Source organism: Podarcis tiliguerta (genome assembly GCF_965153285.1).
Source record: "Podarcis tiliguerta genome assembly, chromosome: 4".
Lineage (NCBI taxonomy): Eukaryota > Metazoa > Chordata > Lepidosauria > Squamata > Lacertidae > Podarcis > Podarcis tiliguerta.
Genome location: NC_139537.1, coordinates 23,780,263 through 23,805,459, shown reverse-complemented (window position 1 = coordinate 23,805,459; position 25,197 = coordinate 23,780,263). Strand labels below are relative to the sequence as shown.

General features: G+C 40.7%; 1 protein-coding gene across 3 annotated transcripts in view; it reads left to right on the top strand.

The window, feature by feature from the left end:
- MIPEP (mitochondrial intermediate peptidase) overlaps window positions 1-25,197 on the top strand; it is a 51,180-nt gene that overhangs the window by 24,157 nt on the left and 1,826 nt on the right. For 2 of the 3 annotated variants that reach the window (XM_083436435.1, XM_083436436.1), the window contains exons 15-18: window positions 5,187-5,261; window positions 9,766-9,885; window positions 20,083-20,204; window positions 22,504-22,577. In XM_083436435.1, the coding sequence (XP_083292561.1) occupies window positions 5,187-5,261; window positions 9,766-9,885; window positions 20,083-20,204; window positions 22,504-22,577 (391 nt within the window). Of the gene's footprint in view, window positions 1-5,186; window positions 6,202-6,320; window positions 9,886-20,082; window positions 20,205-22,503; window positions 22,578-25,197 lie in introns of those variants that run through there. The other variant, XR_014510185.1, reaches the window with a different exon arrangement.

Sequence of the window (25,197 nt, the reverse complement as noted above, 5' to 3'; positions counted from 1 at the left end):
TCGCTGAAGAATTGATGCTTTTGAATTATGGTGCTGGAGGAGACTCTTGAGAGTCCCATGGACTGCAAGAAGATCAAACCTCTCCATTCTTAAGGAAATCAGCCCTGAGTGCTCACTGGAAGAACAGATCTTGAAGCTGAGGCTCCAATACTTTGGCCACCTCATGAGAAGAGAAGACTCCCTGGAAAAGACCCTGATGTTGGAAATGATGGAGGGCACAAGGAGAAGGGGACGACAGAGGACGAGATGGTTGGACAGTGTTCTCGAAGCTACCAGCATGAGTTTGACCAAACTGCTGGAGTCAGTGGAAGGCAGGGGTGCCTGGCGTGCTCTGGTCCATGGGGTCACGAAGAGTCAGACACAACTAAATGACTAAACAACAACAACAACATATATCATTAAAATATGTTTTCCCAGTTACTTTCTTTGTGAGAAAGGAAGAGAAAATGAAGAGGGAATGGGGTGGATAGGCAGGGGTGTGTGGGTGTGGGTGTGGGTGTTTAAGAGAGAGAGAGAGAGAGAGATTGACTGATTGATTATGTTAGGTGCTGATGACCTAAAAATCATCATGACCTCACATCTCCATCCACCTCTGTTTGTTTATTTCTCTCTCTCTCTCTCTCTCTCTCTCTCTCACACACACACACAAACAATTCCTAACTGAGTCTCTGGAAAAGACATAGAAATAGCCACTCATCTTCCTCTCCTCTCTTTATCCCCTCTGCACTCTTTGCAGTCTCTATCAAATAGCCTTCTCCTGCCCACCAGCAACTGGCAGTGTTTTGAAGTCCCATGACTTCTGTGGCCATGTCCTCTTCATTGGCTGTTCCCATTCCTCCTCTCCCCTTTCATTTTCCAGCCAATTCTCAAGAGACTGTGGCTATAAAGTAAGGCTAGTCTCCACTGTAATGTTTGGGAAGATGCCTTTAGGTTTTTTGTTTTTTTGAAAAAGAACTTTTGTACTTCTGCTTATCTCAAGGTTCCCCTGAGCATGCGGATAACTCCCCTCTCCCTTTGTTCTTCAGTAGCCCTGTTTTGGCTATAGTCATGTTGGCATTTGCCATCTGAGCTGTCGGTTAGAAATAGTGATATGTTGTCACAGGTTGACATTTTTAAAGAATTATAAAAGGTTGCTGAGGCAGGAGTACCCTTTGCAGAAACCATGTGGATTAATTCTCAGCAAGGGTTTAATAATGCTAGCTTTAATAATCCATTTACCTGAGGCAGAAGAATGGCTACCCTGGGCTAGCCTATGTGGTGCACTCCAGATGTTGCTGGACTGCAGCTCCCATTGGCCTCAGCCAGCATGGTCAGTGGTCAGGGATAATGGGAGTTGTAGTTCAGCAACACCAGGAGTGCACCACATTGACTACCTCTGGGCTAGCAGGCCATAGGTTCCAGATACTATCTTTAAAAAAAAAAAAAAATAGTGTCCAGTTGGTTGCCCTCTAATCATTTGGCAAGATGGCTAATTTTAATAAGTTGCATTTTTTAAAAAACAAACAGCAAGTTCAGCAAGTTCACATTTCAATGATTCAAAGACAGTTAGGTGAAAGTTATCTGGCCCCAGGGACACATTAATTTGTAATTTGCCAGCGATGAAGTTGACTCTTACCTTTGTATATTCTGGTCAGGCCAAAAGCAGAGATTTACACACACACACACACACACACACACACACACACACACATCTCTCCAACCAGGCAAGGAAAAGTTTGAAGACACATTCCAGGCAGGCAGGAACAGTCTACAAGGGTGTAGAGCAAGCCTAGTGAGGGCTGAGGCCTAAGAAAGAGGTATGTCTCAGTTAGAGTCTTGAGGGCTGGATGAAGATGCCTAGAGAGCCACATTTGAGCCTGGGCCTGGGACTCCCCCCCCCCCCCGCTTCAGAGGGGAAATATGTGTTGTGCTCCCTTGTTCTGTTACCTGCAGTGGTGCTTTAACTGCGCCAGGAGGGATGCTTTCACCCCTCTACTATCCCAGAGAGGTGCATGGTTAGTAGTGTTTCTCATTCCCTGACAACAAAGGGCTTCCTGCTCTATGCTTCACTGAACTGCAAACCTGGATTTCCATTTCAGCGAGGATTTGTGGGATTGTGGTTTACCAAAATACCAATTAGCAGGGTTCTGCTATTTTGTTCTGTTTAAAACAGGATACCACTTGACAGCTCTGAGGCTCAGTTTCTGTTTGATGTGATTTGAAACAGCCAAAGTATAAAACTGCAGAAAAAGTAAAGTTATACTAGAAGAGCCAATTTGGCTGTAACTGTGTTAAAAATTAGAGCCCTATAAAATAAAACCATTCCCTCCTGCCAAGTTTTTAAATGTTTATATTTTGTACCGTAGACTTCTTTTTTTAAAAAAAATACAAAACCCAACAACTGAGTATATTGAATGCGTAAATGGGGACCCTTTCTCAGGTGTTTAGTGGCTGTGATGGGTCATGACTGGGAAGAAGGAAGTTTTGTTCAGGAATGGGGAAGCTGTATCCTTATAGAGGTCACAGTATTACAACTCCCAGCATCCTTGTCCAGTAGCCATGATGCCTGGGACTGATGCAAGTTGTAGTCCACTAACATCTGGCTTCATCATTCCTGGTTTAGAACATAAGAAGAGCCTTGCCAAGTCAGACTATAGACCCAACAAGCTAACACGTGGTTTCCAGCAGTGGCCAGCAGATTTATTCATTTAATTAAATGGTTCCTTTTGTAAGCTTTTCTTAGTGCGGCACACAAAGGGTGGGGATTCAGCATTGCACCCTTGGGAACATTCAGTCTGTGCAGGCATTTCCGTTTGCCGGATGGAACACTCTGCCCTCGTCTCCCCTCATGTTCTGGGGATTCTCCCACCCCCCGTGAGCCAGGGGGAGAGGGGAAAACCCTGTTGTGCAAGTGGAAGTCCTTGCTCAGGACTTCCGCTGATGGGGCTTCTTAGATGAATCCCACCTACAGTTTTTCTCCAGTAGAGGGAAGTAGAAGAAATGCCCTGGGAGGCAGGCAATGGCAGCAGTCCCCACACACCCTCAGCTTAGGCCTCCAGAGGTGGCTGCTTTGCTCAGCCTAAAGGTGGGCTTTCTGGACTTGCCCCTCTCACTATCATATTAAATTTTCCTGCCTTCCAGAATAGGCAGAACCACTCATCCACAGCTTCTGCTCATCTTGTGTTATACAGATGTGGTCTAGGGGGAATCCTAGGATGAGCTGATGCAGTGTTCTTTGAGCCTCTTATCTCTCTCCCCCCCCCCCCCACCTTTAAGCATTAGATGCCACCTGGGATACAGCTTTGGAGCTCAGAGGAGTAAAGGATTAACTGGCAAAGTAGCAATTACCAGCTTCAGAGAGTTAAGTTATATTTTCAGTTTAACATTTCTTTCATTATTAAGAAGAGGAAAGCCTTGGGTCCACCTGTCTTGCTTTTATCTGCAATGGTGCTGATTAGGCCTGTGTGTGGTCTAACATTTATGTCTGTTATATGTTTATGTTTGTATTCTTTACCGGGGTTTTTTTTGGGTGGGAGGGAGTGGGGAAAGAGATCTGCTTTTTTCTCATTTAGAAATCATTCTAATCAAGGGGTCCATGTCTGGGGGCTAAGTCCCAGAATAGCAGTTGTACTACAGTGTGGAATAATTGTCTGCTGTTTAAATGGTGCAATTTAAATTACAGCTTTGCACACGGGATATTCTTAAGTTTTCAAAACTATACTGCTATTTTCTGGATGGGAAAATTATAGATCTTGTGTGGTTAACTACCATGGGAAGCATTTCAGTTTAGGAGCATTTCTTGCCCATTTTCACTTCCATCTAATTTGCTGATAATGTTTTCATTGGTTCTCAATAACTTTGATGCAGCTGCTTTTGTTCTACTTACATGAGTAGTTTTTCTAGATGTCATAATTAGAACAGAACCTGACCATGTTGCTATTTTGTAATAGCAACAATTCTTTGATAGAACAATTCTTAAACACTTCAACTGTAAAGCTTCAGGCATGATTGAAGAGCTGTTTGTAAATGCCAGACATCTGTATTTCATTTTTGAAGCTACAGAGGCTCTTTAACAAGTTGAAGGATTTGGTCACACTGACATTCAGGGCACAAGTATAAATTAGTAAGAAGCATTCCGTGTTCAGTCTTCGCACTTCGCTGTATATTGTGTAGAAAAACTTAATCTGTTCCTTCATGTTGTTAGGGCCAGGTAAACACATATCAGGATGATCCCAGGAGATAGGCTATATTATAGAGGAGAGGGGGAAACTGGACAAAAAGATATACAGTGTTGTTAGTAGCATATAGTTTTGTCTTCAGACTTCTAATTTATTTTATTCTCGCTCCATTTTTTTAAGGTGAGAAGCTATATCAAATGAAGCATCTTTCTTCTTACCTTTCTCCTCATAGCTAACAATAGATACTTTCTCCTATCATAAACCGGAGTGTTTGTTTGCCTGGAATAGTTTACCTGTCTGTGTCTCTTGACGTGGTATAGATTTGTAACAAGAAGAGAACTAGACTTTCCCTGGCTGGCATGCAATATATCCACATGATGGGTTGTGTCTTATGGTTTGCCCAAGTAAGGAACATGTGATGTGATCGATTTCCTGTAGCTTCTCTTTCAGTTCTGCCCCTGTCTGCCTTTGCCCAAAGCAGACAGGGATTCTCTCTTTCCCCCCATCTGCCTTTGATCTCAAGTTTCCCCTTTGAATTTCTCCTTTCCTTTCTCCTTTGTGTTTTTCCTACCTCTTCATCCCCCAAAAAATCTGGAGCAGAGATTCCATTTCTTCTTACCTGCTTTTTCTGCTGGTTTTATTCTCTTCTGTGAGAAGAGGAAAACCTTAACTTTTCTTCTCCTCCGCTGGAAGAAGATATTTTGTGTGACATGCTGATCCAACTATTGCTACTTCTTCTCCAGGTCCTAAGCGAGCACCTGGCTATGTTTTTACTTGCACAACCATTTACCTTCTCCAGACTAGAAGGCAGCAAGGAAAGCCAAGCCAAGTGTCCTTTCATTAAACAATCAAGATGCGAAATAGGTGGTAGAAACAACAGAGAGCCCTGAGCCATGTTCTTTTCCAGCATACAATTAAATACACATTTTACTTGCACGTGACTGTTACTTTGTCTGTTCGTTGAGTCTATTTAAAAATTGTTTAAAAGATTTCCATCTCCCCATCTTCTTTTTTTTATTATTTTTCAAGCCATTGCCCAAACATATGGTGTCAAGACTCTGCGAATCTAAGAAAGTTTGTGCTGCTGCCGACATGCAGCTTCAGGTATGTTGTTTGCTTCTATGTGATTTTAACCTTACTATGAAGTTGTGAAAGATCTTAAGATTAGCACAGCATCATTTTAAAGTTATGACTCAGTGATGCAGATTCTTTGGTACATTTGTACAACTGTTGAATACTTAAAATGAATTACTTAAAAACTTTATGGGATTTTAATGTCATCGACTCTTAAGTGTAGAATGAGTTGCAGTTTGAAAGTAATACATATCCAAATAAACTTTTCTTAAAGCTAAAGCTTGACAGTCAAAAGTCAATCTAAGCTTTTTAAAGTCTGCAATGCTGTTAGAAAAAGTTCAGGGAACTCTGTAGGGAAAGAGATTTCTACATTGTGCAGCAGCCAGTGAAAACCTACTTCTGTGGAATGATGTGGATTTTAACTCTGGTTTCTTCTTGACTTCAATTAAAAAAGAGACAGCCAGCTTCAGAAGCACATCTTCCAAGCACTAGCGTGAATTCCCCTCTGCCTTAACTTGCCTCTAGTGCTAGTGCTGAACTAGGTTTCCTTTTAATCAGGATCTGAAACTGCAGTTTAAACTGGGGTTCAGATCCGAGTTTAAGGGCAAACTTGGTTAGTGTGAACTGGTTGAAGGTCAGTGCCAATATTTATCTGAACTCTAGTTAAGGCAGAGTGGGAATGAAGAGAAGATGGGAGGATAGCTGCCTCCCACTTTTCTTGGTCATGGGTAACAAAGAGCCAGCATTACATCTGCACTAGCCCCATGATGTGCCTTTGATCTCTAGATTTGGTGCACAGATAGAATGATTGTTCCTGCTTCCTTATGATAGATTATAGTGGGTTCCTGAATCTAAATGTCTTGCTTGTGACCTCTGGATTGGAGGATAAGGCCAAATAATGTGGGGCCTTATCAAAGCCAAATTGTGTTTCTTTGTTTTTTGTTTCTTCTTTTTTCTTGGTTAATTTTGTGTGTGTGTGTGTGTGTGTGTGTATATATATATATATATATATATATATATATATGATATAAAATATATATAATTATAATAAAAGTCCCTCTAACTTCAGTGGGACGTCTGCAAATTAAGCGTGCATGGTGTTGCAGCTTTTTTCGTGTGGATCCATTAAATAAAAGGCACTGGAAACTGTCAGCCTAAAATATAAATATGCAGAACAAGAGCATGCAAGCCAAGTTTTCATTCTGGCAATGGACTTGAATGGTTCATAAGTTGCCATGTGCTTTTCCAAAAACTAATCATTCTAACAGAAGCAACATAATCCGTTAGAAATGTTTACATGCTTATTTCTAAAGACTCTGATAAATGCATAAGCCAGAACAAATCTATAACAAATAAATGCATTTCAGGGGAAATCACGAGCTAATCTAGTATGTAAATGTATTTATTTATTTATGAACCCAAATCTAATTTATTCTAAAGAGGAAATGCATTTGAACATTCTAAATGAGAACTGATTCTATTTTAGGTAATTTACGCACATAACATATTGGCTTAATCATAAAAAATCTTCCCCAAGGAAGTTCATCTCTAAGAAAATACTGAATAAAGCTTTCAGTTGTGTTTATTTTAATGAAAATGCATTTGGTTTGTTTATGGCTCTCAGATTATTAAAAGAGCTCTTTTTGGGGAGATTAATCAGTGAACAAAATAATTAGAACTTCTAGCTTATTGGGTAAGAAAATCACCTGGTATCTCCCTTTTCATTTATTTCCCTTAACATGAGATACAGTGCTTGAAGAATATATATGAATGAATGAATGAATGAATGAATGAATGAATGAATGAAACAAGTGGAGAGCAAGTACATAGAGTGCTTTTCTTGTGCCCTTGCAGTATGCTATCTGAACTGAGATTGGTAGGGGGATCTCTGAGTGGATCATAAGGTCCCAGTGATGGAGAAAACCATCCTGTCTTTTCTCAGGTTTGCCGCTTAAAAAATATACCATCCTGGAACATTCTGAGCCCTTCTGTCATGACATCAAGAGCTGTAATAGCAGTCACTTTTCTCTCCCTTGGCAGTCATAGCAATTTCTCCAACACCAAGCTTGCTTTTGGAAATTGCAGGGTGACTAAGAGTTATGCATAGGTCACCCACCTCATTCCACAAAGAACAAGGACAGTCTGAAACATAATTGTGGTTAAATGTCTGTCTCCTCCAAGCCTCTACAGGATATCAAGGCTTAGATAATTATAACTTTAAATTCTTAGCTCTTTCCCCTTCAGTTCTCTCCAAACCCACAGTTTGACTGGGAATATTTGGAATTCCAAATCTAGGGTAGAGGCTCTTAGTTCTTCTTTCACATATCGCTAGAGTCTTTTCTGAACTGTACTGTTTCACATGGATAGTTGCATTTAAACCCTCATTGCACACAGTCCAGCTCTCTCCCTCATGGGTTATATTTTTAGGTGCAAGGATCTTTTAAAAAACAAACAAACAGATGAGGTGGTCCAAAATAGAATAACCCTCCTGCAATCTGAAGTAATTTAATTTTTGCTCCGCCAAAAAGCAGAATAAGGGAGCCTCCAGGCAAAAGTACTGGCATATCTATAAAAGTTGTAGAGCTTCATAGTAATTGAGTTTTTACAGGCCTCTCACCAGATGAGAGATAAGTGGGTGGCAAGGTCATGTTATAATGTTCTGTGCCAAGTTCCACAGAGCACAGGGCTGATAAATCGGTGGTTCTTTGTGCCAAGAAATACCTTGGTGCAATTCAATCAGTATTAAGCATTTTTCAGCCATGTTGCCTTAATTGGGAAAGAGAAGCACATGAGACCTGAAAGTCGGTAACTCTGGTGAATCAATCCTCTCGTTTCATTTTAGATACACTATCTTACAAAATGTTACTTTCCATCCAAATTTCTTGTGCGAGCTCTTTTGTGGGATGAGAGATTGTGGCAGTACTGGGAGGACACCAGAACCCTGTCTTTATGTTCTAAGACTAGTTTGAAAAGGACCTGGAAAGGAATTCTCCCCACCACTATAGTTTTCCATGGGAATTTATGTGGTACAATACTGGGGTTTGGTTTTTCATGAAGATGTTCTTCTCATGGTTTGGAATCCACATCTTGCCACTCCCACAAAGACTGCAGTGGGGACAATGACTGCCACCCTGTTAAAAAAAAAAAAAGACAGTATATTTTTAATGTACAGCAACCATTCATGACTCAAATTAATTATAATTTGATTCTTTATAACTTTACTCTAGGCTTTGATTGATAAGACCAGTTATTAAGATGTCAAAAGCAAAAAATGGAGTAACACCCCCCCCCCCCCGGTTTCTGCAATGTTTCTTTATAAATAGCACATCAATGATGGCCTCAATCAAAATTTGGCTAGAAACCAGCCATATGTCCCAGCGTGCCTTCAATATATTAGCTGCTGCTCAAATAACACTGCAAAAATATGCTGGTGGATCCAGCATAGTGCTTGATTTCTCCTCTGCTTTCCTGTCTCCCTGACTTGGTCCTATTAACTCCAGGTATTTAGCTAGAAATTAGTACTGATGGAAGAAGTGGAAGCCTTAGATTTGCTCAGGTATCCTTTTGTAACAGCTGTGCAGAAATAAAGATCCTGAGGGCTGTGTGGAGGACGCTTTTGTAATACAAGAGTCTATAAGACACATGTGCATACCTACCCGATGCAACAGTATGGTATCTTTTAAGGATCAGGCTGAAGTCCTATGGATGTATGGCGGCTTCCTTTTGAAAAAGCAGGATTTTTGTGCATACCCAAGACTTGAGAAGGGGAACATCGTAGGAAGGTTTATTGGGCAGAATCAGATCACCTTCTAGCTCAGTGTTATCTATGCTGATTGGTAGTAGCTGTCCAAGTTTACAGACAGAGGTCTTTCGGAGATGCCAGGGACTTTCTTTATTTGTGTGTGTGTGTGTGTGTGTGTGTTGCGGGTGGCACTGTGGTCTAAACCACTGAGCCTCTTGGGCTTGCTGATCAGAAGGTCGGTGGTTCGAATCCCCGCCACGGGGTGAGCTCCCGTTGCTTGGTCCCTGGTCCTGCCAACTTAGCAGTTCAATAGTACACCAGTGCAAGTAGATAAATAGGTACTACTGCGGTGGGAAGGTAAATGGCATTTCCATGCACTCTGGCACTCATCACGGTCCTCGGTGCGCCAGTAGAAGTTTAGCCATGCTGGTCACATGACCTGGAAAACTGTCTGTGGACAAATGCCAGCTCCCTCTGCCTGAAAGTGAGATGAGTGCCACAACCCCATAGTTGCCCTTGACTGGACTTAACCCTCCAGGGGTCCTTTACCTTTTACCTATATATTTGGAAGACGCCCAGATGGTTGGGGCAACTCAGTCAGGTGGGCAAGGTACAAATAATAATAAAATTAGTATTATTCTGAATGTTATTCTATATTACTCTCATAAAGAAAAGCAAGCGAATGCATGTATTTTAATCTCTTTTCTTCTGCTGCATGTCTGAATTTGTTAACCACATGCTGAATAGCAAGAGTGAGCCACAGCTCAGTATATATATATATTATCTATCTAGATCTTTTATGCTGTCTTGGACCAAATATACCATGGGAAACATCCTCTAGAGAAGTCAACCACAGAGATTTTGAAGGAAACACAAGAGAAATTCTATGGATTGCCGTATGTTCCTAATACTGTGAGTACCATATTTCATGCGGATTGATATTTTAAAAGAAAACGAAGGTTAATGGACTTAGTCATGTTCATTAATTTCTGAGTAACAATTAGTTGACTGCCACCCAAATGATTTTATGTTATCATTTTAAAAAGTTTTTTATCTGTGGAACTGTTTTATATCTGTTATTATATTGTAAATTGCTTTGGGATGACTCATGGGAAGCAATTAGCAAGTGAAATAAATGCCACTAGTAATAGAATCATAGAATCATAGAGTTGGAAGAGACCACAAGGGTCATCGAGTCCAACCCCCTGCCAAGCAGGAAACACCATCAGAGCACTCCTGACATATGGTTGTCAAGCCTCTGCTTAAAGACCTCCAAAGAAGGAGACTCCACCACACTCCTTGGCAGCAAATTCCACTGTCGAACAGCTCTTACTGTCAGGAAGTTCTTCCTAATGTCTAGGTGGAATCTTCTTTCTTGTAGTTTGGATCCATTGCTCCGTGTCCGCTTCTCTGGAGCAGCAGAAAACAACCTTTCTCCTTCCTCTATGTGAAATCCTTTTATATATTTGAACATGGCTATCATATCACCCCTTAACCTCCTCTTCTCCAGGCAAAACATGCCCAGCTCCCTTAGCCGTTCCTCATAAGGCATCGTTTCCAGGCCTTTGACCATTTTGGTTGCCCTCCTCTGGACACGTTCCAGTTTGTCAATGTCCTTCTTGAACTGTGGTGCCCAGAACTGGACACAGTACTCCAGGTGAGGTCTGACCAGAGCAGAATACAGTGGCACTATAACTTCCCTTGATCTAGACGCTATACTCCTATTGATGCAGCCCAGAATTGCATTGGCTTTTTTAGCTGCCGCGTCACACTGTTGACTCATGTCAAGTTTGTGGTCAACCAAGACTCCTAGATCCTTTTCACATGTACTGCTCTCAAGCCGGGTGTCACCCATCTTGTATTTGTGCCTCTCATTTTTTTTGCCCAAGTGCAATACTTTACATTTCTCCCTGTTAAAATTCATCTTGTTTGTTTTGGCCCAGTTCTCTAATCTGTCAAGGTCGTTTTGAAGTGTGATCCTGTCCTCTGGAGTGTTAGCCACCCCTCCCAGTTTGGTGTCATCTGCAAATTTGATCAGGATGCCCTTGAGTCCATCATCCAAGTCGTTGATAAAGATGTTGAATAATATAGCTTGAGGTGAGGAGTCTAACATTCAAAATAGGAGGGGCAAGTAAAAACGTCCTTGAATAAGACCAGTGACTTGGATGCACCTAAGGTAGCTGTCTGGACCCCAGGCATAGTTTAGGCTTACTGCAAAGCATAGAAAAAATATTGAGACTACTTCAAAATGTTTGGCTGTTACTTCTTTTTCAATTTCCTAAAGGGTATAATGTAATCATTAGCCTGCGTGCATTTTACACAAGTGAGGCTACAGACAGTTTAAATATGCATTGAAGAACTTCTGAGTGTTTTTATAATGTTGTACAGAAAGCAGAAGTGGGTCATTTTTAAGTATATATATTAAAAATATATGTTGTGGTCAGTGTGGCTCTTTCATTCAATTTGCAAACCCAGAAAATTCAAAAATTCAGATTTTAGAGACGCTTGTGAAAACATCCTTTAGTTTTGGAATGCTTGTAACTTGCTGCTTCAGCCAAAGTGGAAAACCCATTTGTTTATACAAATTGTATACCCTTGGATTAACTTTCAACTGGGTCATCTTAAAGTACACTGTAAAACCAGGTTTTACGAGACTGCGTGTAGGAAGAGGAAAATTAAATGAATATGTAACAAACCCTTTGTGGATTTTTCTGTAAATAGTCTCTGGTTATTGTTTTATAAAGGTGGTTTCATAAACTCAGCATTCATTTCAAAACCATAACAAAGTTAGTACTTTGAAAACCAGCTCATGAATCTTGGATTGCTTCTTTTTTTTTTTTTAAAGAGAAGCCCTTTCATTTCTTCATTTGAACAGAAAAGCTACAGATAATGATCACAAGAAAACTGAATCCCACTTAGGTCCCATTGAAATCAATGGGGCAAGTTAGTTGTGACTAACCGGAGCTATTAATTTAGTAGAGCTTAAGCCAACAATCTTCCTTTGAAGTGAGGCCAACAGTTTTCAGGAAACATTTCCCACCAGCTATTCACAGTTCTTGAAGCAGAATGTTTGGAAGTTGTCAAATTGTAAACCACTTGAAGCTTTTAAGGAAAAACTGACCTCATGAAATTCAGCCCTTTATGACTGTAGCATTAGTGCTTTTTTAGTCATAGGGTTGTGCCAGAAGTGGTTTAGTCATGCTGGTCACATGACCCCGAAAGCTGGCTGTGGACAAACGCTGGCTCCCTCGGCCTGAAAAGCGAGATGAGCGCCACACCCCATAGTGTGACTGGATTTTGACTGGACTTAATCACCCAGGGGTCCTTTACCTTTACTTTAGGTAAAGGTAAAGGAACCCCTGACCATTAGGTCCAGTCGTGACCGACTCTGGGGTTGCGGCGCTCATCTCGCTTTATTGGCCAAGGGAGCCGGCGTACAGCTTCCGGGTCATGTGGCCAGCATGACTAAGCCACTTCTGGCGACTTAGAGCAGCGCATGGAAACACCGTTTACCTTCCCGCTGGAGCAGTACCTATTTATCTACTTGCACTTTGACGTGCTTTCGAACTGCTAGGTTGGCAGGAGCTGGGACCAAACAATGGGAACTCACCCTGTTGCGGGGATTCGAACCGCCGACCTTCTGATCGGCAAGCCCTAGGCTCTGTGGATTAACCCACAGCGCCATTTTGGTAATAACGTAGCATTTTGCTTACACATTGAGGGGTTGCTGGCTTCCCCCTTCAGACTACATCCCCCTGCCCTCAAGAGTCGCTCAGGGTGGCTGGAATTTCCTGGGATCCTGTGTAGTGTGGCACAAAGTCTGCAGCCTGTGGAAAAAAATTGGGGTCCCCATCCTCTACTTTCTGTGTGACTGAATGGCCTTCCCCCATAATGTATGGGGAGTTTGGACACAAGTCAATATGCATTCTATACAATCTGGGAGCTTTCTTCTGAAGCCTGCAGACCTCATTGACCCGCATATAGCAGTGAGCATATATAGGACCAGGGATGTGATTAGATTTTGCCAGAGCCTGGCTTGGAAATGAATTTCTAGGATACTTAAAAGCGTGCCTTCGAGGAGACGTTAACTTTTAGGAATCCCTGGACTACTCCCTGCAATGCTTTTTGCTAACCTGGATCAATATCTGGGTTACAGAAGAGTTCCTAGTCTCTCCATGCTAGCTACCAAAGTGACCTCTCCTCTCCTTCCTTTACTTGTAGCCGCAGCAACTGCAAAAGGTCTTGGGAAGGAAGGACCCTCTGCCTTGTCCCAGCGTGCCACTCTTCCTGGGCACTATGGCCATGTGATATGCCTTGGGAAGACTCCAGTTCCCAAGAGCCACTGCTCTTTCAGCCCTGACATGCAATAATCCATTAAAAAGCTATAATTAATAATTCAAGGACCATATGGTATCTTTCCAGAAACACCTAAGTGGTTAATTGAATGTGAAATTCCTTTCCTCTTCTCCAATATAAACTACTACAAAAAATATTTATATCCCTTGTCTTGCTGGGTTTATTTATGAGTGTTATAAATTGAAACTTTAATCTCTCGTTTGACTCACTTTTCAAAATCTCAGGGTGCTTTTTTTGTTTGGTTTTTTTACTTTCCTATTCCTGACTTTAGAATACCCCCTTCCTGTATTATTTTAAGCTGCAACTGTACACACTTACCTGTGTGTGCACAGTTCACATACGTTCACATTAGAGTTGGACTTAAATTATTTATGTAATTATTGATTGCATTTATATCTCACCTTTTCACTAAGGAGTTCAAGGTGGCATTCTTGGACCATCCATCCCCATTTAATCTCCACATCAATCCTGTGGGGTAGGTTAGGCTGAGAAGCAGTGACTGGCTCAAGGTCACCCCATGAGCTTCATGGCTGAGGGGGGGATTTGAACCCTAGTCCCCCCCCCCCCCAGGTCATAGTCCAACACTATGCATAGGTTTGCACTGTTAAAAGGCAATTTTGCAAGTTAGCAGAAAATGGAAAATAATACTTGGGGCCATATGTATTTGAGGCGGTTGCTGATGACCCATTCTCCCATAAGGCTTAAATGGAGGCTTAAATCCACTGTCTATGACCAAGAGGACATAAAAATGTTAGGAGGGCCTTGCTGGAACAGAACAAAGGCCCGTCTAGTCCAGCATCCTCTCTCCTGCAATGGCCAACCCCATGCTTTTGTGAACCAGGGCATGAAGGCAGCAGCCCTCCCCTACTCTTGTACCATATGGCCACCGTGGCTAGAAACAATCCCAGTGAGTAGATTGCTTTCCCTACAGGAAAACAAGGCATTATTTAAGATATTCTGCGCTTATCGCCACCTTTGGCTTATAAAATAGCTAAGAGAAGGTACCTCATTAAACATGTAAGCTTCTTTGAGTTACCAAGAAGACTCTCAGGGAGAATGAGCAACCTAATCACAAAATCTTTACCACTTCATAAACATACAGAACAGGATGACCCACAGGGGATTATAAAATGTTGCAATAACTTAATAATGCCGTTTGCCCATACATTCACACAAAGAGAGTGATAGCATCAGAGGCAACCTTAAGTCCCCCCCCCACCCCCAATCCGAGACCAGGAAGCAGTTTTCTTGTTGTCTAGTCTAATGGAATGTTGTACAGGGTGGGATTCTAGGAGACTCAAGGACATTTTCACTCTGGGTGGGTAGGTAGTTCAGTGGATAGGTTTTGCTTCACTTTCTACCAGATTGCCATCTTTTGGCTTGGGAAAGCGGCCCTTGCCAGCAACCGTGGCTTTTATCATTTATTTACTTGTAACTTAACTTGCTTTTACAGCATTTGCTTTATTAGTTCACTTGCCTAAGGCATGTATCTCTGGTCTGATTCATCTTGTTCATTCCTGCTTTCTGAAGCATGGCATTCATGAATTTCATTGAGTTTGAAGCATTCATCTCAAGTTGTTATGCTAGAATGCCTTTTCCGTACATCACAAACAGGGCCAGGTTACCTTTAATGAAATACAATTCTCTTTACAGCCCAAGATGTAGTAAAACAGACCATCCCTTTGCAGGCACTGCATTGCAAAACACAGGGAGGTATTGAACTATGTTTTATTCAGAAGAGACCCATGGAAATTAATGAATGTGGCTAATGTCCATTAACTTCAAAAGGTCTACTCTGAGTAAAACTTGATTCAACATCACCCACAGTATTCTACAGGCTTCACAATAGTATTACGTTGCTGGCACATGCTGGTATGCTTGTCCTTACATTTGCTATCATGTTACCTGTTCCTTAGGGGACCCGGGTGGCGCTGTGGGTAAAAAGCCTCAGCTCCTAGGGCTTGCCGATCGAAAGGTCAGCGGTTCGAATCCCCGCGGCGGGGTGCGCTCCCGTTGTTCAGTCCCAGCGCCTGCCAACCTAGCAGTTCGAAAGCACTCCCGGGTGCAAGTAGATAAATAGGGACCGCTTACTAGCGGGAAGGTAAACAGCGTTTCCGTGTGCGGCTCTGGCTTGCCAGAGCAGCGATGTCACGCTGGCCACGTGACCCAGAAGTGTCTCCGGACAGCGCTGGCCCCCGGCCTCTTGAGTGAGATGGGCGCACAACCCTAGAGTCTGTCAAGACTGGCCCGTACGGGCAGGGGTACCTTTTTACCTGTTCCTTAATGAAAACAGTAAACTAGCCCCAAAACATTTTCATGCATCAAAACGTTTTGACGTACAATTAATTATCCTGAAGGAGGCTATACACCCGATTGCAAAGCCTTTCTCTTTAAACCATACTTTATGTGGTACAGTAACTTTTTTTGTAATTACCCAGGACACCCTTTAAGGATATTGTTGAAGTTTTCATTATGAATGAAGATCAATAGGGAAATGTCATGTTAGGAGAAATTATAGCTTCTGATTTACAGTCTTGTTACTTCTGATTTGCCTGCCAGCTTAAATAGTTAAGCCCCATTCTGTCCATATTAATAAACATTCTACTGATGTGAATAAAGATTTGCTTCCATATAAAAGCATTCTGGATCACCTGAAATTAACAGATTTTTTTCATTCTAGACTAATTCTCTATAACTTGAAGGGTAGCAAACTCTTTCACAAACATGTTTGGCTAAAAAAAGTTTGTTTTTAAATAATTGGCTTTGGGGTTCTAAAATCACAGCAGGCAAGTCTCTCCTCCCCTAAATTCTCAAGCCAATTGAGTGAGAGCAGTGCTTCCTGAATAGGCATACACTTGAAGGAATCAGAAAATTACCAAACATCATTTTCTGACAGTTGAAAAGACTCATGCAAAGCAATTAGTACTTTCAGCACAGCCCCTAAGTAGGTCTGTATTAAGTTCTACCATGTTATCTTCAGCTAAAGTTTCCCTTTAAAATCTCTCTGCTTTTGCAAATGTTAGGTCATAATTTGATGTAGTGATCTCCAACATTTTGCTCCATAATTCCATCAAGATTTGACTAACTCAGACTGCTTACAGCTTTAAAGTTTAACTGACCCCTTTAGATAGCATATGGCTGCAGTTTGCCTCAAAGCTTTTTTGTGTGCTAAATTGAATGTAGGGTATTGTATTAATGCACTTATAATTATGTTTTATAGTCCTAGAATATAACAAATGTGTGTTTTATTTAAGACTCTTGGCCACAAGAGAGCAGTTAGCTTTTCATCCTTTCTAATAAAAATCATGTATGGGGTTTTTGGAAAACGTTCAGACAAGATAATCATTGGTGGATTGATGGTATGTTGATGGGAAGCAGGCATCTTTAAGTATTAATTTTTGTAGCTCAGTCATGCACCTTTATTTCTGTCTCTTATACTATATGAAAAAAACAGGAAGGAACATGACCTGCAAATGGCATGTTATCACAACCTCTGGGCTATGCTATAGAGCACATCACGATTTAATAAACTCTTGGAATGTTTTCCTGCAGCTTTTTCAAGACTTATTACATATTTAACTGGAGCAGTTGATGTAGTTGAAGACTTCATCAACTTGCTTGCAAGTTAGAAACATGACCTTCAGTAAGGTGTAGGTTTTGCATGTAGCTGCAGGCTGGGTGAGTTCCCAAATGGAATTTGAAACATGAGGGTTATTTTTATAGTTGAAAAGATCATATTGTGCAGTGACAGAAATGTGGATTATAAGCCGCAATTGAAATGAGAGTTAAAGTATGAAATGGGAAGAACACCACTCTTTCACACTTCCTCCTTCAGCTCTATAGACTTTTCAGTGCTAAGCTAGGTGGGAGCAAGTATGTGATTCAACAGCTTGCTCTTGACTGCCTAATCATGGTGACATTAGCATCATATCCTGCAGCTGTGTAGTGAGGGAAGTGAATCCTGCAGCATTAATCTGCCATACTCTAAATGACTGGTTATAATAAAAAAGTACATGCATGAAAAAGTTCTGTGATGGTAAACAATGCCTTTAGGATGCTGTGACGTGCAAGATCCCCATCCTCTCCGTGTCCATGTCTACACCTAGTTTCATGCAATACAACAGTTTTGTGCGATATCACTGTGGTGCATCTGGAGACTCTGACTGTTGACGGTGCCCCAAACTGACTCAGCTTGCAACACATTCATATTTCACACTAGTGAAACAGGTGTTGTCTCACATTAATCAAAGGACCAAGCCAAAAGCTCTTCCCTTGAAATCATTCTGAGGGCTTGGTTGCAATCAAGATTCCTCATGGGAATGCGTTTGTCTGGAATCAGTTGGATGAAGTCACAAATGCCAGGACTTCAGAAGTGATCCACTGCTAATGGAATGCAATTGATAGGTACTCCCTTCTTCTTCTTCTTCTTCTTCTTCTTCTTCTTCTTCTTCTTCTTCTTCTTCTTCTTAACTGGAGTATGGAGCTGATCAGTTCCTGTCTTTCCAGTCAGTGCATATAGCAGCAAACCTGTGGTCCTATTGTTAGTCAAGAAAAAGGAAGCTAACCCAGAAGAGAAGGAGGTGGCACTCCTACTCCTTTCCAATGCCTTTTAATAACAATCTACAGTCTCTCACATTAAGTGAGAAGCACCACATTAGGGATGGGAGGGTGTTCCCCCATAAATCAATGTCAATTTATAAGAAGGGCCCAGCTTCAAAAAATGTGTATCCAGAGTGATAACATGACTCAACCAATGTCCTATGTTAACTGAGCATGCATACACCTCCCCAAGAATCTTCTGCAATGCTTGTTTGAGTGTAGATATGCTGAGGCTCCTCACAGGCAAGTCAATATTGAAAGGGGTTCCTGCAAACTAGTTAGCTGAAAACCACTGCACTAGAAGATCAGAAAAATCCTCTTTTAGAGGCACAGAGAGAGAGAGAGAAATCTGAAATAGTAGGGAAGACATCTATATTCTTTCACACTTTGGTAAGAATGTCTGTTTGGAAATAATTCAGATCCTGGGCATGTAAAGAATGGTTCCATTGAAACCTTTCAAGCTGAAACTTCAAATCCTCAGATGAAAGACTTATAATAGACTATAATAAAAACCAACATGTTTTATTAATTCAGCCTATATTCCCAATATGTTTTAAATGTGTTTTGTGTGGTGGATTATAGCTAAGGGAGTGGTTTCTTTGGGGGGGGGGTGTTAAGTTCAAATGTTGTTGCCAAAATACTTCTTCACTGTATGTAGAATAATCGGACTTGAAGGTTAACTCCTTTTCAGATCTAGTTTAGAGGGAATTAGGGTACAGCTTGAAGTCTGGTAACTTAATTTAAAAGCTACAGGACCATTTTCATTACATGTTTTTCTTCTAGTGTAGCATATAACCTGCAAACAATTATAGGAATAATCTAGTCCCTTTGTGGCAGAGCATGAATTTTGCTTGGTAGGAAGAAAAGAGATACATTTTCCCATTAATTATTTGAGAGACACTGAGTTCTAGCTTGTTAGCATGTACAATCCTGTGCATACTTACCTAGGAGTAAGCTTCACTGCATAGAATCAGACTTGCTTCCAGTTAAATCTACATAGGATTGTGCTTCACATCACCTAAATAATAATGTATTAAATATCTATTCTGTTTTAGAAAAATAAATGCTGAATGAATTGACTAGTATACTAACCCAGCTAGCTTCAAACAGGATTTAAAATAAAACCAAATAAGTGCATTGAAATGTATATATGAATTTGTTCTTTATAAATGCCAAGTAAGGTTTATTATAAATCATTACTAAATGTGCTGAAAACAGGCTCCTTAAAATTCTGTCAATACCCAACATGCTTTGAGAGACAATCTGGTTTTTGTTTTGTTTTGTTTTGTTTCTGGTGGTCTGCTGCAGGCTTACCTTTCTGGCTTTTATGAAAAGAAAACGCCAACAGTAATTCTAACCAGTCATCTCTGAAAATCGACTCCAGTCTCTGTTCCTCATTAAGTGATTCAAAGAGCTCCGGAGCCTGTGTGCAATTTTTTGGGTGCCAGTTTCCTTGTTTCCACTTGGATTCTGTGGAAACTTGGGCAAGCCAATGAACCTTTTTGCTGGACTCTGCGAAGTCACAATCCAGGAGAGATATTACTCATTTTAATAGCATAGCACTCAGTGCTATTTAACAACAGTACTTAGAGGAAAAAATCAAAGCATGAATCATAAATCCCTGACAGTTTATGGACAAATAGCAGCAGAATTACAGATGATGGTAATCTGTTTTAAATATACAAACAAAGCAATGAAAAATGGCATGTTGTGTGTGCATCTCGCCTACCTCTGAGCCTGTATTTTGACATGTGGGAAGATGTTCTGGAAAACAGGACATGTCTCTGCTGTGATTTTGTTTTTGGCAGACTGTTGCAGGCTTACCTTTTCCAGGTGCAACCTTATATGTACCTAGATGGAAACTAAAACATAGTGACACTTATAACATGTAAACTGTGGTTTTTCTTTAATCCCCCAAAAGAAACAATGATGGATATAATGAAATGCACCTGCAGTTCTCAAGCCAATTGTTCTTCGGTACCTTTTGCACTGTTTATAATAGTTTCTTAAGATTAGAAAAGCTGAGATGTTGCCATTTTGTTTTTTAAAAAAAGACTTAAGGGTAATATAACATTTTTTAAACTGATGCTTTAGTTTCATAACAAACTTTCTGAAGGATGACAGGGTTTATTCTTTTCCTCCCCTCGCATACAGGCTTGGCAACTCAGATTCAACCATCTTGTGGGCTATGGGGCCAAGTATTATTCCTACCTCATGTCCAGGGCTGTCGCATCCATGGTTTGGAAACAATGTTTCGTACAGGATCCCTTCGACAGGTACAAAAAAATAAATAAATAAAGGCGTGTTGCTGCGCAGTTTCCATCTTTAACATGGTTCTTTTACTTGCGATAGCATTTTTTGAAATTCAGGGGTAAAACACAGCAAAGCAAAGATAATTTATTCTCGGCAGAAGTCAGATGTGGAGAGATGAGAGGAGTGGTTTGTTTTAAAGAATTGCAAATGCATTGGGTTCTCCAGCTTCCTGTCTGTGTTTATGAGTAGGTAAGGACTGCAGGAAAAGCAGGCTGGAACCTCAGCCAGTGTATGCACACATTCAGGGCACAGCAGAGCAGGAGCATTTTCTGGATGACCAGGGAACCATACTTGCACTCTTGGTAGATGTCAGCTTAGACCTCTGCCACCAGGTTTGCTTCCCCATCAGAACCCTTTTGTACCTCTTGTTCTGACGTTTGCAGAGTATGATGGAATGGGGGAGCACCAGAGAATAAACCTCCCTCCATTGTCCATGATTCAGAACAGCTAATGACAATAGAGTGCTATGGATTGCCTTCCGCTAGAAGGTTGGGTAGTTGCCATTGTGAAATAAAACCATTTTCAATACGCTTGATTGATTGTTTTCTGAACAGGCCTCATGTGCTTTTCTTTTTTTTAACTTTTTTTTACATTGTTTCATTCATTTACACAGTTTATCCTTCTTTACAAGACATTCCACATTTATATATTTTCCTTATTCCTATCCTTGTGACTTCCCTCCACCCAAGCTTGGCTTCTTTTGTTTTTCATTACTTTTATATTGTGTTATACATATTGTTTACATATTCCCCAATAACCATCTTTCCATATTTTAACCTTAAATTTACGAACTTCCATCAGTGCATATCAATATCTTTTGCCATAAATTCTTCTACACATTCCCATTCTTTCCTCAGTTTCTGATTGGATTGTAATCTAATAGCTGCTGACATTTTGGCCAATTCTGTATACTCACTGAGTTTGTTTTGCCACTCCCTTATTGAGGGGACCATGTCCCCTTTCCAATTTTTAGCAATCAATATTCTGGCGGCAGCTGTAGCACATAAAAACACTTTTTTCTTGTCATTAGGGATGTCCATTGAGACTATACCTAATAGGAACGCTTCTGGCTTTTTCTCGAATGATGTTTTAAACATCTTTTTTAATTCTTCGTGAATACTACTCCAGAATTTTTTAATTTCCCTGCATCCCCGCCATACGTGATACATCGTTCCTTCTCAGGCTTGTGCTTTTCATAGGTGGCTGCCATTGCAGCACTACAGCCGCGAAAGCAGCACCTACTGAAAGGCTGCATGCCTCCATTACAGTCAGTTGTGAATACTGTAGGAAGTTTGTCCCGTGTGGAGATTGCCATTCTAACCCGTGGACCTTTAGGACTCTTAAGAAACAGGCTTGTTCCACTTCATTTAACAAAGACACATATTTTGCACAGCTAAACTCGCCACATCAGAACTCATCAGCGCACACTTGTTGAGGAGACATCCCCAAATGGATGGGAAATGCCTCAAATCAATGAAGGTTTGAGGCAGGTAGAGAATTCTGCAGGGAGTTGAGAAGCTTGAAGGAAGTCTGAAGAGCATGTTCGAGGGGCCTCTCTTCCTGCTAGGAGCAGCATGTTTTCCCAGCTCTGGAGGTAGATTGGGATTCTCTGACTTTACCCTTGACATAGCATGGAAACCTGCACCTGCTTGGATGCCTATCTGCTTACAGAAATGCAGTTCCCATGTGGTGATGCACATGCCAATCATCCATTCCTTCTTAATCCCATTAACTCAACCTGGATTTTTCTAGGGGATAAGTTGCTGTCATTTAAAGAACTTCCTGTCAGTGAGTAACATCTCAGTGTTTAAAATCAAAACCACATGACTATTAATGTTGGAACTGGTCCAGGTCCTTTCTCTGCTGCCTATTTTAGTGTGAATGATACGATTGTGTACTGAAATGTGAAATTTCAGCCTCTGAATTTCTTACAATTCTGTAAAGCAAAGATAACACAGACGTGTCACACTTTCCCAATTCAACAATGAAAGCTTACTGTGTGGTGTATGTGTTGCGAGTGGCAACACCAACAAAATGATATGAGATATAGATATTGCTTTGGTTACAGCTCCAATCTTTCAAGCTTAGCTTGCTCCAGTGTAACTTTATTTATAGTGTGCGTTTCTGAAATGGACATGTGAGTTTGAAGCGACAGGCTTCATTAGATCGTTATCTGCAAGGAATCCGGAGACAGGTGTGACAGGAATCTGAGCTGGTTGTGATTGCAGGTGGCTGTAATAACAATACCATCTTTTCCTTCAGGGCAATGGGTGAACGTTACCGTAGAGAAATGCTAGCACATGGTGGAGGAAAAGAACCCATGCTCATGGTTCAAGGTAATATAAAATATTGTCACACTGGTTTTCCCCCCAGTACACTTATTTGGACAAAGACTACTGCTTGTACTTAAAAAAGCAAAACCCTGCAAAGTAAATTTCTTTACCACTGTGCCCTTTTCGCTACTCTTTTAGATAGCATTTGCTAAAGGGCACACATGATACAGCCATCTAGTTCTTCAAACTCTTCTTTGCTGAGGAATGAATGGAGCTATCTGCTTTTAGAGGAAGCTGAATATGGGGGCTGGCCCCTAACTGGTCCTCGATATTTTGATAAAGCGAATTAATACAATTTTGAGTAATGTCATGTTAGACGTTAAGTGAATAGTCACTTCAATGTGATAATATTATTTGCAGGTGTAATGGGTAATTGCAGCCTTAGCTGTAAGTTGCTATAACACCAACTTAACGAAACAAGTTAACGGAACCAAAATCATTATGAAGTAATGAAAGGAACAGGACAGCCACATTTTGCCATGGTATTTACAGTATTCCAATTGCTGGTGTTTGAAGGCTAGGAAAGGTGTGGTTAACCCTAGTACTGTAATATGGAAGGTGCAGTACTTCAAAGGAGGCAATTTCCATAGTTGCCCCAGGCTTGGGAGGGACTGAGTCAAAATTACAGTCAGACCTATGCCTAAAATAAATTCACAGGTTTAAAAACAGCAGCTGCCTTTGTTAGATCTCAAGAGCTATGTATTCTGTATATATCACATACATTATAGTCCCTAAGGAACTATTGTCGTTACTGTAGTCATTTGATCCTTGTGTTTTCAAACAGTGGGAATGTCGGCTTGGAGGGTGTGGATTTTTTTATGTGTCTGGTAAATCATGAATTTGTAACATTAGCCTAAGTTTGTAAGACTGAAGAGAGTGTTTCGTAAATATGACTATAGTGCAGGCTGTTCATTGCTGTCAGTGTTTCTCTGTTGAGACAATGGAAGTGTTTGCCTTGGGCCATTTCATGTTTTGGAAAGGGTAATAGCCCCTGTGCAAAATGAGGATTGCCTGTAATTCCCCAAAGGGACTGTTGTTAAAACTATGTTATGCTATCAGCAGTTCGATAACTGGAGGCTGCAATTAAGATAAGATGGAGAAAATGTTTGATTTAAGTATATCTGACAAGAGACTAATTCAGTTCAGTTATAGGATTGTAAAATGATTATGTTGATAAATTTATCACTGATACGAATAATATGACATACTACAGTATATACCTGCAGTTAGCTGTTTAACCTGGAACTCAGTATGATTTTTAAATTTTTAAAAATTTCATTCATTTTTTTTAAAAAACCACAACTTCCCTCTCATTCGTCCCACACATACTACAGGGCTCAAGACGTCCTCATTTTGGCTGTGTTTGTAAACTCTGTTACCGATTTTTTCTTCTAGAGAGAAACAAGGAGCAATGAGCAGTGGTTTCAGGGGCAGGAGAGAAGTGGCTTATTGTGAGAAAGCGGGAGAATGGCTGTGGGCAGAACTAGTATTTGGAAACCTTATAAAACTGTTTATTCCGTGTCAAATGGAAATTTATTGTCAAGACTGCAAAAGTGAAGGGGGTCCAAAGAGTCATCACTGCCATATAGGTGATGCAGGCAGCCGGCTTCTGTAAAAATCTCACAAGTCCATTCCCCTCCCCGTCTTTTTTATTGCAGTTCATTTGTGTTTCAGAAATACGGGCTCCCTTAATATTCCTCCTCAGATAACTAAATGCCTGTATTAAAGCATGCCATATTTTTAATCATCTAGGTATTAACTTTTTTTATTCTACCGAAAGGCAAGGTAGCAAGCATGGCCCATGTTCAGGGTGCTTCTTATACTGCCTTTGATGATGAAATATGATCTGACTAAATTTTAATTCTCCTTTTTCCTTTTCTGCACTATTCATCAACTTTCTTTAAGGGCATTCTTGTTCTTACTTGCAGTGTACATATTTTAGGCTTAATTAAAATCACGATGCGCTGAGATCCTAGCAAGGAACTCTTATAGTAACCGCTTCAAATTGCCTCAAGATCTGGACTCTTTCTTTCCCTGATTGGGTGTTTCTTTTTTGGGAACTGTAACTGTACATCAAAAAATACCTAATCAAACCAGTTGGCTCTTGTAGAAACTTATTAAAAGGCTCATGTGAAAGATTTCAGTTTTCCTAAATGCAGCAAGTATTGTTATTTTTATTCCAATGGAAACCAAATAGACGGAGGCATGTTAGGAGTATAAAGTCTTTGTACTACAATAAAAGGGTATTGCAAGGTTATATTTACATTGGCACTTCTGAGAGTGATTTACCTAAAAGAAGAGCCAAGTTTCCACAGAGTGTTTTCTTTGTCCAGTGCAAAACAATATTGGAAATTTCCTAATCTGACACTTAAAATGACATGAAAAACACGCATACATATGTTAAATTCAATTGTATATTTTTTCCCTTTGGGAAAGAAAGCGTACACACAAATTCATCAATGGCTGTTTAAAACCACAGAGGTAAATACAAACATAGGTTATGCTTTCTCATATACAGTGGTACCTCTGGTTGCAAACGGGATTCGTTCTGGAGGCCCATGCGCAACGTGAAAAGCCCGCAACCTGAAGCGCCGTATCTGCCCAGGTGCGCGGCGCAATTTGG